General features: G+C 44.6%; 1 protein-coding gene across 2 annotated transcripts in view; it reads right to left on the bottom strand.

The window, feature by feature from the left end:
• Positions 1-14,713, bottom strand: part of SH3KBP1 (SH3 domain containing kinase binding protein 1) — a 424,339-nt gene that overhangs the window by 124,466 nt on the left and 285,160 nt on the right. For both annotated transcript variants that reach the window (XM_040423674.1, XM_040423675.1), the window contains exon 6: positions 14,388-14,581. In XM_040423674.1, the coding sequence (XP_040279608.1) occupies positions 14,388-14,581 (194 nt within the window). The remainder of the gene's footprint in view (positions 1-14,387; positions 14,582-14,713) is intronic.

Here is a 14,713-nt window from a genome sequence, read left to right as displayed (position 1 = left end):
ACTGTATTTTTGGGTCCACATCTGATCCGCAATGGGGCAGCAAAAGATGCGGACAGCACACTGTGTGCTGTCTGCATCTGCAGTTCCAATCCGAGGCCCCGCAAAAAAGATAGAGCATTTCCTATTCGTGTCCGCAATCGCAGACAAGAATAGGCATTTCTGTCATAGGGCCGGCAACATTCACCAGGTCGGTATCTGTGTTTTGCGGATCCACAATTTTCGGACCACAAAACATATACGGTCGTGTTAATGTAGCCTAAGGCTACTTTCACATTAGCGTTTTTTGCGGATCCGTCATGGATCTGCAAAAACCCTTCCGTTACAATAACACAACCGCTTGCATCCGTCATGAACGGATCCGGTTGTATTATGTCTTCTATAACCATGACAGACCCGTCTTGAAGACCATTGAAAGTCAATGGGGAACGGATCAGTTTTCTATTGTGTCAGAGAAAACGGAACCGTCTCCATTGAATTACATTGTGTGTGAGGACAGATCAGTCTTGCTCCGTACCACATCGCGGACAGAAAAACGCTGCTTGCAGCGTTATTCTGTCCGCGATGGGAGAGCAACCAAACAGAACGGAATGCATTTTGGTGCAATCCGTTTCGTTCAGTTCAGTTTTGTCCCCATTGACAATGAATGGGGACAAAACTGAAGCGTTTTCTTCCGCTATTGAGATCCTATTACTGATCTCAATAGCGGAACTAAAAATGCTAATGTGAAAGTAGCCTAACTTATATTTTATACATTTAAATCTCTGCTCATTCTGGTCTTAGTAGTCATGTGGGTGGTACTAATCAGTGATTGACAGCTAGCTCTGCATACACACTTAGGGCTCATGCACACGACAGTAGTTTGCGTTCAGTATACTGGCCGTTTTTTTTAGTTAAGTATGCAGTACATATACTGAACCATTAATTTCAATGGTTCAGCAAAAAAAACTGAAATCCGTGTGCATTCCGTTTCAGTATTTCCATACCGTGAAAACATAGAACATGTCCTATTCTTGTCCGCAAATCACGTTCCGTGGCTCCATTCAAGTCAATGGGTCCGCAAAAAAAAGGAACACATACGGAAATGCATCCGTATGTCTTCCGTATCCGTTCCGTTTTTGCGGAACTATCTATTGAAAATGTTATGCCCAGCCCAATTTTTTCTATGTAATTACTGTATACTGTATATGGCATTCGGAAAAACGGAAACACAACGGAAACAAAAAACGCAACAACGGTACATCAGTAAAAAACGGACCGCAAAACACTGAAAAAGCCATACAGTCGTGTGCATGAAGCCCTTAGGGAAAATATCAATATGATGACTGCCCACATGACTAGGCCCCTTTCACACGGGCGTTGCGGATTGGGGCCGGATGCGTTCAGGGAAAATGGTGCGATTTTGACACTAAAACAAGTCAGTTTTCACTGCGATTGCGTTCCATGTTTGCGTTTTTTCAGCGCGGGTGCAAAACACTGTAATGCGTTTTGCACGCGCGTGAGAAAAATTGGTATGTTTGGTACCCAGACCCGAACCCGGACTTCTTCACAGAAGTTCGGGCTTGGGATCGGTGTTCTGTAGATTGTATTATTTTCCCTTATAACATGGTTATAAGGGAAAATAATAGCATTCTTAATACAGAATGCATAGTACAATAGGGCTGGAGGGGTTAAAAAAAAATATAACTCACCTTAATCCATTTGATCGCGCAGCCCGGCTTCTCTTCTGTCTTCATCTTTGCTGTGCACAGGAATAGGACCTTTGATGACGTCACTGCGCTCATCACATGATCTTTTACCATAGTGATGGATCATGTGATGAGCGCAGTGACGTCATCAAAGGTCCTTTTCCTGTGCACAGCAAAGATGAAGACAGAAGAGAAGCCGGGCTGCGCGATCAAGTGGATTAAGGTGAGTTATATTATTTTTATTTTTTTTTAACCCCTCCAGCGCTATTTTACTAAGCATTCTGTATTAAGAATGCTATTATTTTCCCTTATAACCATGTTATAAGGGAAAATAATAATGATCGGGTCTCCATCCCGATCGTCTCCTTGCAACCGTGCGTGAAAATCACTGCTCGTGTGCACAGCCCCATAGAAATAAATAGGTCGCGATTCAGTGCGGGTGCAATGCGTTCACGTCACGCATTGCACCCGAGCGGAAAACTCGCTCGTGTGAAAGGGGCCTACTGAGCTCAGAAACAGCAGATATTTAAATGAATAAATGACAAGTTATAGGGTGGGTTCACACTAGCGTTAGGGATTCTGTTATATCATGGTTATAACGAAAAATAACAGAATACCCAGACAGAATGCAAAACAGAAGCCTTTAAAAGGCATTCCGTTTGCTTTCCGTCCTAATAGAAGTCTATGGGAAAGCATAACGGATCCGTCTGGGTCCGGTTATGCAAGATGGAAAACAAAGTTCTGTCGACAGGACTTTAGCCACTTTCACACTGGCGTTTTGGTTTGGGGATCTCACAAGCAGTCCAAAACGGATCAGTTTTGCCCTTAATGCATTCTGAATGGATAAGGATCCGTTCAGAATGCATCTGTTTGGCTCCGTTCCGCCTCCATTCCGCTTTGGAGGAGGACACCAAAACGCTGCTTGCAGCGTATTGGTGTCCGTCTGACAAAACTGAAACAAACAGATTCATCCTGACACACAATGTAAGTGTTTTCAATGACACAATGTGGCACAATAGAAAACGGATCCGTCCTCCATTGACTTTCAATGGTGTTCAAGACGGATCCGTTTTGGCTATGTTAAACATAATACAAACGGATCCGTTCTGAACAGATGCATGCGGTTGTATTATCTGAACGGATGCATTTGTGCAGATCCATGACGGATCCGCACCAAACGTGAGTGTGAAAGTAGCCTTTGTTTTCCATCTTGTATAACGGGACTCAGACGGATCCGTTTTGATTCCCATAGACTTCTATTAGGATGGAAAGCAAACTGAATGCCATTTAAAGGCTTCCGTTTTGTATTCTGTATTCTAATACAAGTCTATCCTATCTGTCTTATGGATTCCATTATAACCACGTTATAACGGAAAGCCATAACGGAATCCCTAACGTTTTTGTGAACCCACCCTTACTGAATCTTTTCCCATAAAACTATATATCAATCTGCTCAGCTCTTCCTGCTCTATAACATGCTGCCTGGAGATTGTAATGCATTTTAATGGTGGCAGGTTCCTTTAAAGCAGTATTCTTATGTCAGACGCTTATGGCATTTATGACATTTATTCACAAGACATGCCTTAAATCTCTGATAGAAAAAGGTTGACCTATCTCTAGACTGGGGGTCACCTGACACTGTTTTGCTGGCTGCAACAGGTGGCCACGTTTATGGAAACAGCCAAGCTCACTGGGCTACGCTGCTTCAGTGACTCCTGTTCACTTCCGGTGGATATGCTATAAATGTCTGAGATGAGAATACATGTCAGGTATATCTGCAGTGTCCCATTGCTAAATAGGGGTTAATGTCAGGTCACTGTATTTGACTACTGTGTATCCCAAAGGTTGTATGTGGAAAGTAGGGAGTTAATCAGCCAGCCCCTTAGCTACAGTAACCAGTTGTGGGCTGGTTACACTCCTCTAACTAGGAGGCTGCTAAGTCTGTGTGTGGCTGAGATCCAGAGAGTTAGCTGTGTGAGAGAGTGCTACAACAGGCAGGTAGACATCAGCTCTGGTAGGCAAGTGCCAGCCTCTGAGGAAAAGAAAACTGAACTTAACAGAAGTTACAGTGATGACTACAAAGGGAGAGTGCAGGAAATATTTGGCAGAAAAGGTAACGCCTGCTTTTTGGGCTATAGACTTTCCTGCATATTGATTTGGGTGAAGTGACAACTTGGCCATCTGTCTGAAGGAAAAAGCTACCACCCACAGCTGCGAACTTGTAGGGTTGCATTTTAAAAAGAATAGAGAATGAGAGAAATACAGATTTATAGAGAAAGTGCACCCTCAGGCTGGACTGAAGAGATTATACAGGTTGACTTGGATAAAGAGAGGCTTAGAGGAAACTAGTAAACTGCCCACAATTTCCCACACACAACCTTGGGAAACTGCATATGCTGATAGTAAAGACTGTATTTATGTACAATGCCTGTGTGAACCGTCTACCAACTCCAGCAGTATAGTACAGTGAACTTGTACTAAAACCAGTCTCATCTCCGCTTTGTACCACTGTCTGGATCACCACAGCATGCATTTCACTGGCCATCTGTGGGACCCCTGCCTTGCACCCCTAAAACCTAACATCAAGGGACCACCAGTACCACTAGAACCATAGTGTGTCCTGAAGGAAAGTAAAGATACGCCCCTCCCATAACTGCACACCCCCCAAACGGTTTGTAGGACAACTATGTGTACTACAACCCCCATCTGTGCCACTACTACCATCCTCTCCGCCTCCCCATTTGGTCACTGCATCTCTTTAAATACACTTGGCCCTCGATTTGAATATAAGGCATAGATCATTAAAGATGATTGGCTGTTTGTAATTTTTCTCATTTTCCAATACAAGCTAAGGTTAATTCAATTGTGCAATTAAAAATATAACTTGTCCTGCAAATAAATAAGCCCTCATACGGCTGTGTGAACAGAAAATTAAAAAAGTTATTCAGGGCTAATGACTTCCAGGAAGAGGCTAGTAAAACAACTTGTAAAACTAAACCTAATTTACATTTCTCTTGACCTGGAAATAAGAGTATCTTTGCCTACTACATAGCTAACATGCTTGGCGACAACCCCTAATAGTAGCCACCAAGATTTAAAGCAGCCGCAGCACCTTCATATTGACACATGTGACTGCTGCAGCCTATCACTCCCTGCAGAAATTACCTCAGTGGTGTCGATATGTCACCGTTAAAGACATTGATTGGATGCAGTGATCATATGGTGACATGGCACGTTATTACTGGAGCCCAGAAAACAAAGACCAGCACAGCACCACGAAGGCCGAACAGCACCTGACAGATAGTAGTGAAGACATTATAAGTGCTGAAAGAAAAATCCAGCTAGTATTTCTCTAACGGTTTGAAAACAACTATTTTGCTTTGAATTCAGGCAGTGTCTGTCTGCTTTCATGCAGTCAGTGTTTGATCACTGATTTCCATCAGTGATTATGAGCCAAAGCCAGGTGAGGGTCAAAAAACACAGAACAAGTGCAGATCTTTCCATTACACTTTATCTTTGTATACTGTAGGTAAAGCTGACCCAGCTGATTAAAAGCACACATTTTCCCCCAGTTACATTGCAGCATTCAGAAGCAAAGTGTGTTCAAAAAATAATTAGAAAAATTAGGGCTTAAGTGCACCGATCCTTCAGTTCATGTGCACTAGACTTCTTGGTAAAGTCTAAAGCCGAAGGCATGCGTTACCTTTACTCTCTCTGTCCAGTTCGGCCTTAAATTGGTCCTCAACCTTCTCCAAATATTCAAAGCTTCCTTCTCTCTTGGTAAAGTGGCTTTTTTTGGCGGTTTTCCACTATCAGGGATAGTGTGTTCCTGGAGAAGAGTTCTTTCAGGGCCTATTTGGCAGAGCACTCCAAAACAGGTGTTCACTCTAGCTTGTTGACTAGCAGACTCCCTACAAACCAGGGGGTGGCAGGATCATCCTGTCTCCCCACATCTATACTAAGAACTGCCAATTTAACTATTCTTACCCATACATTGTCTTTTCGAATACATGCTAACTCTTTAGCAGTGAACCGGCTATTAACCCTTTAGCAGTCAACCAGCAGGTCACTACATATGTACTTTGTATGACTGCACATGGGGGGCCAGGACCCTGTCAATTAAATGAATAGCGGTGTCTTGCAAAGCAAAGTGGCGGATCTAAGGTGCATCAATTGTCTAGGGCTTTATCCTCGGCACACATAAACACTAATTTGCCCTGATTTCTTCTAACTGCCTCAATGCATTGGAGGACGAAAGATAAGTTTTTAATCAGCTGAGTCAGGTCAACCCTACCAAGCAATATGACCGGTTTTTATAGGGTTGATCCTGCTGACAGATGCCCTTTAATTTAGTTGGTTAGACACAAAGGAGGTCATTTACCAAGGACCGGTATGAGCTACGTTGGTCTTGATATCCCCCAGCACCACAGGACAATGTGCGCATTTATGTCAGAAAACTGGTGTAAATAATGATAAAAAGGCTGGGGCCAATGATTCTGCCTACACCCCCCTTTGCTAAAGCCTCTTTTCAGAAAGTGGCGAGGGCGTTATAGAAAGGCAAACTGAGACTACATTTAGTCGCAATGTCGCTTAAAAAGTCGAAAAAAGTTTGCAACTTGGTAAATAACCCATAAAAATCTGTGCCATCAAGGGATTCTGTAACAAAAAAAAAATGGAACTCTGACCACTCTAAAAGGTTTATTAAAGGGACTGTGTCATCTTGACAACCTTTTTCAAATGCTCTATTAGGGCATTTGAATGTTGTAGAGTGAAGTTCCCGGTTCAGAACCCCCCATCTATAAGAGGAAAGCCACTAACAAGCAACAGCTGTCTCTCTGGCAGACATCATGATCTGAATGACCATATTAAATAATAAATCCCCCCCTCCCTGTGGTGGGCACATCACCTGCCAAAATGAGCTGACAATCCGTTTTCATATGCAAAGGGTGCACATTCAATTCAAGGGCATTTCAAGATTCTAATGTCACCTGAAACAACAATATTCACTGCCATACACCAAAAAGCAGCATCAAGAGTTTGTAAAATGTTTGCGTGGTAGAAATATAGACGGAAATATAATACAGACAGAACAATACATTTCACAGCAAGCTAAAAATTTAAGTCTAAATACACACATTGTTGAATAAGGAAAATAAAATGGTGTACTTTGCCTTAACCTAAAAATCCATACATCCAGACTTCTTATGTACAATCTCAATACAACTACATGGTATGCAATATCAATTATTCTCCTCCTCTATTGATTCAGGTTTCCTAGATGGAACAAAGCGGGTCCAGTAAATGATTAGCGTGGCAAGGTCACAATAGAAAAGCAATTTAATGTAGGCCAGAGGAAACGGTGGAGAAAGTGAACAGCAATTATCCGTTTGATGTGTTATGTGTTAAACCACTAAGTTCCTAAGTAGTGCAACTATGGAAATAAGCTTGTGGTATGATAATGGAGACATGTTATACGATCTACAATATGGCATGGAATTTAGCCACCGTATAACATCTAGTAGAAGCAATAAGTTGTCATACACAGTAAATGCAAGCATTTTACTCGCCATTTCCCTGATGATTGCTTCTTGGGTAACTATAGGATGGTAAATATGCTCCTGGGTTTTGCTTCATGGGCACACACACACCCTAAAGAAGTGTCACTCCCCCCAAATGCTGCCAATCCAACATCATATGCCAGAAGGAAGGTGCCAGCTTCATTTATTACATTAAAGGGGTTGTTCGGTGTCCTATATTGATGACGTCATCAATATCAGATAGGCGGGGGTCCGACACCCAGCACCTCCACCGATCAGCTGTATGATGGGAAGGCACGTGCAGTGTGTCTGGTCCGTTCAGAAAGCTGATTCATGGGGTGCCAGGACTCGGACTCCTGCAGATCTGATATTGATGCCCAGGCCGCCCCCTAGGCATTGGCCCACCGGTAAATTTCCCTGTAAGATCTATGGCCAACCCGCCCCTGTCAATACCGGAAAAAAACAACGCAAGTGTGAAAGTAGCCTCATATGGCATACTTACCTGGACTGTGTGAGGAATGTGGAATTATGATCCAATGCCAGCCATGATCTAATTTCAGCCATTTGCTGTCAGATAGCAGAGGGAGTGAACTCCGCAGGGGTCTTGGCTTGAAGCAGGCCACCTGTGTACAAATTCACAACTCACACAGCCAGCACGGAGGCCAACTCATCCTACAGGAACCCCCCCCCCCTGTAGGGGGTCTCAGCCATTACATAGATCAATTTAATCCATCAGAGATCATGGAATCGGGGATTCATAAGGAATTATGAATTGCCCGTCCGTCACAGGCATAAACCAGTTATATATCTGCGACCCTGAGGCCAAGACTGTGTGAGGAATGTGTGAGAAATGTGGAATTATGATCCAATGCCAGCCATGATCTAATTTCAGCCATTTGCTGTCAGATAGCAGAGGGAGTGAACTCCGCAGGGGTCTTGGCTTCAAGCAGGCCACCTGTGTACAAATTCACAACTCACACAGCCAGCACGGAGGCCAACTCATCCTACAGGAACCCCCCCCCCCTGTAGGGGGTCTCAGCCATTACCTAGATCAATTAAATCCATAAGAATTATGAATTGCTCGTCCAGCACAGGCATAAACCAGTTATATATCTGCGACCCTGAGGCCAAGACGGACATGCCCTTGGTCGTAGTTTGGGGGTCGGGTGCCGGGAAGAGGGGATACAGAGATCTCCCTGCAGGAACCTAACAACGGCGCCCGTTGGTCCCAGAACCATCTCCCTGTGACCTTCCGGTCTGGAGCTATGGGCCCTAATGGGTTTAGTCGGTCTTTGGCGACCAGGACCAGGAAGGAGGAGTGGACTCCTGCCAGAGGCAGGGAGGGGAGTGGCCGACTGCAGGTGAAAAGGCCCATGCAGGCCAGAGTGTTTCTCTGAAGGGGGTCACATTGAGTACTGTGTTTGGAGCGTGGACAAACTGCTGACATCACTGCACCCATGTGACTACAGCCAAGCATTACAGCACCGCAGAACTCATTGTAACCCAAAGGACTACTCATCCATCTGGTAACTGACCCTTGCTCTGTTTAATTCTGTTGGTTTCTCACCCAATATAATCCCGTTAGCGGACCGGGCTTATATCAAACGAGGAACTGGTGGCAGTCTACCGGGCTGGGAAAGCTCTGCTTCACTGGGGCAGTGAAAAGGCTCTCTCAGCTTATCAGGGTTGTGAGCGAGTGAGAAGTTACACAGTCGCTCACTCCCCTGCCTCTCTGTGCCTGCGTGGACAGGAGGAGTCTGTGTAAACTGTATCAAGCTGACATTACGTGCTCCCAGGGAGGGTGTTAACTTCAAATCTTGGAAACCAGTGACTAAACCGCATCTCGTGAGCTTGACGTAGTTGACGTCAGATGGGGCTGCGAGGTGCGGTATTCGTCACAGACTGTGTCTGGAATTTGCACACATTGGAATAGATAAAACCATCACTCATTAGCATATTAGTGTGCTGTGCCATTAATTTCTCATCTTGGAGGAATTAGGCACATGCCCTGGAGAAGCCTGCTCAGTAAAGTTGTATGGATGTAAAGAATCCACGTGCCTCCGCCTGCATTATTTCCACACCATATCAAAAGGTATGTATAAGGCTGTGCCCTCCCCACAGAAATATGTTGCTGGTCAATGATCTTTACTTAATGGGTGATTACTCAATGGTAATTGATTGTGTAGGATAGTTATTATTTATGAACGACTCTAATGTATCAAAGTGATTGAGGTTCTATATCTGTAATCCCAAATGCAGCGGAAAATAATACAGGTATATAAGGAAAAAACAAATTAGTGACATTATCCTGGAGTCTAGGCGCACAGCACAAGTAAGTTACGGTACTTTTCACACTAGCGGCAGGACGGATCCGACTATAATGGGGACGGGGGCGGAGCTCCGGCGCAGGACAGCAGTGCATGGCGAGAGGCCGGACTAAAAAGTCGGACATGTCGTGGTTTTAGTCCGGCGGCCTTTCGCCGTGCTGCGCATGAGCTCTGCCCCCGTCCCCATTATAGTCAATGGGAGACGAATCGGCGGTCCGGCGGCACGGCGAAATAGCGGTGGGACGGATCCGACAGGGTGAACAGCCTGTCGGATCCATCCTGCCGCTAGTGTGAAAGTACCCTAAGGAGACTTTCAACTTGGAAAGTAAAGACATTGGGGCTCATTTATTAAGACCAGCATTTTCCAAGCCGGTCTTAAGTCTGTTAGTGCTGCTGGAGGAAGTTCCAAAGTTAGGCCTCATGCACACGGCCGTTCCGTGCATTGGGGGCCGCAATTTGCGGTCCCCAATGCACAGGCAACGTCCGTGCGGCGGACAGGACAGATCGAGACCCATTTAACTTGAATGGGTCCGTGATCCGTCCGCACTGCAAAAAAATAGAACATGTTCTATTTTTCTGCAGTGCGGAGGCATGGACAGAAATACCACGGAAGCACTCCGTAGTGCTTCCGTGGGAGTTCCGTGCCTCCGTTCTGCACTGCAGCTCCGGATTGTGGACCCATTCAAGTGAATGGTTCCGCATCCGTGATACGGGGAGCACACGGCCGGTGCCCGCATATTGCGGACCTTCTGTTTGTGGGCCGCAATACGGCCACGGCTGGGCAACAGCCATGTGCATGAGGCCTTATGTGGAGGCGCAGACCTCTACAATTCTGACACTTCCTCCAGCAGCCCATTCCACAGACTTAAATCCACACCAGCTCTCATTTTCTATGACAAAAACTGGCGTAGAAAATGATGAATGAGACAGGCCTGCCGACCCACCCTCTTCTCTGCCCACCCCTCTTTTCACGATCTGTTGGAAAAGTGGCATGAGTGGTGAAAAGTTGCAGATTTTGCGGGAAAATGATGTGTGGCAAAATCTGCAACTGATCTGACCCACAAAAGTGCCATATATCAGTTCATAAATGAGCCCCATTATCTGTCCTATTCAATTACATACGCTGTTCATAGGTGAACATAATAGGTGATGAATGTCTCATCAATTGGAGTCCACAGCTGGAACCCACCTTACCTTTAGAACAGGGGTCCTCAGCCCCTTGTTCTTCCTCACAGAACGTCTGCGTTGAGGAGGAGTTTCAATAGAGCAACAGCCACTCTAGTCAATGTCTATGGGCAGGGGAAGATTGGAAAAAGAAAAGGGTATTCAAGTTGTTAGAAGTTATCCCCTGTCCCAGTGTTAGGACTCCAACCAATCATGAGAATGGGGCCCCTGTAACCTCTGCAGCCCACCTGAAATGAACGGAGCGGTCAGTTGGGCATGTGTGCCAGGTGTATCTGGCCAGCGGCCGTGAGGAGGGCTCTGACGGTCCACTGAGCATCAGCTACTGGGAAATTACCCTGTAGGGTATATGGACAGTCCGCCCCTATGAATGGACGTGGAAATTATGTAATCTTTGCTTTCTATCAGCCCACACATATTAAATGGAGCAACAGGGTGCCAGCAAGACCGCAGTAACTGCAATAAGGAGGGACTGCCTGCTCAAGACTCCTGTCTAGTTATGTTGGGGGTCCCATATTCGAACAATCTCTTTAAACAGAACTTTTACAGAATAAATAAGGAACTACAGGCTGCTAGTGTCACCTGGGAAATAGGTGTGCCCTAAATTAAATCCCCACCTCTGTCCCTGTCTACTTGCACAATTACCCTAAGTTGCGGACCACAACTGGTTGACGGTCCCCACTTATTTACGTGCTGGGGCTTACCAGGGAAAAAACAATAAACAAAGACACTAGTACCGAAACAAAGCCATAACCAGAATACATAGGCCTCTTTCACACGAGCGTGTCCAGATAAGGTCCGGATGCGTTGCGGCAAACCCGTGCGAGTAGGTACGCAATTGCAGTCAGTTTTGACTGCGATTGCGTTCCGTTGTTCAGTTTTTATCGCGCGGGTGCAATGCGTTTTGCACGCGCGTGATAAAAAACTGAATGTGGTACCCAGACCCGAACTTCTTCACAGAAGTTCAGGTTTGGGTTCAAGGTTGTGTAGATTGTATTATTTTCCCTTATAACCATGTTATAAGGGAAAATAATACATTCTTAATACAGAATGCTTAGTACAATAGCGCTGGAGGGGTTGAAAAAAAATAAAAAATATAATTAAACTCACCTTAATCCACTTGTTCGCGCAGCCCGGCTTCTCTTCTGTCTTCTTTCTTCAGGACCCGGGTAAAGGACCTGTGGTGACATCACTGCGCTCATCACATGGTCCATCACATGATCCATCACCATGGTGATAGATCATGTGACGGACCATGTGATGAGCGTAGTGACGTCATCAAAGGTCCTATTCCTCAAAGAAGAAGACAGAAGAGAAGCCGGGCTGCGCGAACAAGTGGATTAAGGTGAGTTTATTTTTTTTAACCCCTTCAGCCCTATTGTACTATGCATTCTGTATTCAGAATGCTATTATTTTCCCTTATAACCATGTTATAAGGGAAAATAATAAAGATCGGGTCCGTATCCCTATCGTCTCCTAGCAACCGTACGTGAAAATCGCACCGCATCCGCACTTGCTTGCGGATGCTTGCGATTTTCACGCAGCCCCATTTACTTCTATGGGGCCTGTGTTGCGTGAAAAACCCACAAAATAGAGCTGGCTGTGAAAATCACCGCTCGTGTGCACAGCCCCATAGAAATGAATGGGTCCGGATTCAGTGCGGGTGCAATGCGTTCAACTCACGCATTGCACCCGCGCGGAAAACTTGCCCGTGTGAATAGAGTCAAACGTACCGGATCAATCACTGATAGGATCGCCTCCTTTACCTCAAAGCCAGAATCTGACTGAATCTTTTCCTATAAAACCATATAATCAATCTGCTTAGTATCTCCTGCTCTGTAACATGATGTCTGCTAGTCAGACACCATGTTCCATGTGACAGGTTCCCTTAAAATGATTTACACCATTTTTGTGGGGGGAAAAAACAAAAAAAAATTTGAAAATTATGGCTTGCATCATATTTATGGCATAATTTGTGACTTTCTGCACTTCTCAACAATTTTGAAAAGTGGTGAGAAAGGGTTGGGGCATAGTGGAAGGTAGCAGGACCAAATACGGCCTGACATATTTACTAGATTTCACACTAGAAACTGGTGTAAATTCAACTCTACAACAAATCATAGCTGGAGTAGACTTGAACTTCTAGTCCATGGACTGCCTGGAAATGTGCTAAATGTATTAAGAGGCACAGGCCAAGAGACAGCTAGAGTAAGATGTGCCAAGTGTATTAAGACTGGAGTATAAAATGCCAGTCTCAGTATATTTGCTCCATAGACTTTTAAAGATCAAAGGACTAATGGGGTCATTTATCCAACTGGTGTAAAGTAGAATTGGCTTAGTTGCCCTTATCAACCAATTAGATTCCACCTTTCATTTTCCAAAGGAGCTGTGAAAAATGAATGGATAAACGACCCCATAAGTTCTGTTACATTTTGTGCTTTATGCACCTTCATATCAATAAGATTGCTAAGCAGCTGAATGCAAATAACTGATTGCTGGAATACAATACTAATGTCTAGAAATAAATATGCATTTGCAGGAAATGTTATGTCCAGCATGGACAGTAGGATTCAGAATGAGTATGCAGTGACACCTGTACATCTGCAGGTTAGAGCTGTCAAAAGAAATCTACAGGTAAGGCTACATGTACACGAATGTTAAAACGGCCATTAAAACCGGTATGCTAGTTCAATATGGCCATTTAGGGGTTAAAAAAAAGAACTTACCTAGTGTACTTGCACGCACAGAAGCAGTCGCTCCTCTTTGATGACATCACCATGCACTCCCAGCATGATTACGTGGTGACGTCATCACACTGAGCGCAGGTCAGAGAGGAGTGATTGTCTCTGCACGTGCAAGTGGATAAAAAAAAAACATTACAGCTGAAGACATTGGTGGCCACTATGGGTGCCACTATTAGGGACATTATGGTTCACATGGGGGACTGCTGGGGGCCACTATGGGGGACTTTATGGGCTACTATGGAGGACATTATTACAGCTGAGGGCCACGATGGGGGACATTATGGGCTACTATGGTGGACACTATTACTGCTGAATCCACTCTGGGGGATATTATTACAGCTGGGGGCCACTATGGGGACATTCTTACTGCTGGGGGCCATTATGTATACTGCAGGGGTTGGGATTTTATTTAAAAAAGCCAATGAAATTCATCCTTTTCAATGGCCATATTTAACGGCCATGAAAAACAGATACTAAACGGCTATTAAAAATGGACAGCCGGCCTGAAAATGGATGCACAAATGGTGGGAAAATGGCATGAAAAACCGAGTGTGTCTGTTTTTAACAGTCGTGTTCATGCAGCCTTAGAGAGGAGTACTGTCTGTAGGTTAGACCACTGTGCATGGAGGAGCATTGGAGACCTCGTTGTGAGAACTACTAGACAACCAATATATTTACCAGTCCTACATATAAAGTAAAGAAAAACAGGAAATAATTGTTATACAGAATACACATAAACTGGGAGAGAAACACCAGACAATATGTGGTTATGTAGGATGATCGCATATTGGATGTGTAAAATATGAAGAATGAGTGAGGGACATCAGGATTTTGGGTGTCTGTATGTGCCAGTGGCCAGGCAGTCCCGTCAATGATATAATATGTACATCATACAGCGTCCAGACACATTACCTTTTCTACAGCAGCAATGTCATTTTCTATTTCGATTGACCTTGGTCGCAGTTTAATTGGTTTGTCTTTGAAAATATCCCCAAAGCCAAATCCCCTGATCTTTTTCGCCTGGTTTTCTGCTCCGCTTGTTCCATTAGTCCCTTCTGACTTGGAGTCGCCCCCATCACTTTCAGAGCCGGCAGTATCCATAAATCCTGCCAGGAAGAAAAACATAATTACTATGAAAACTTGGCCTGAATTGCAAGAGAAAAAAAACGAGGTGTAACTGTTTCTACTTCACTGTGCTTTTTAGTAAATTAGGTTTTGGGTTTGAAAAAAAATCACAA

Source organism: Bufo bufo, chromosome 3 (genome assembly GCF_905171765.1).
Source record: "Bufo bufo chromosome 3, aBufBuf1.1, whole genome shotgun sequence".
NCBI classification, from domain to species: Eukaryota; Metazoa; Chordata; class Amphibia; order Anura; family Bufonidae; genus Bufo; species Bufo bufo.
Note: the sequence above shows the minus strand (reverse complement) of the source record. Positions and strands in the feature narration are given on the sequence as shown.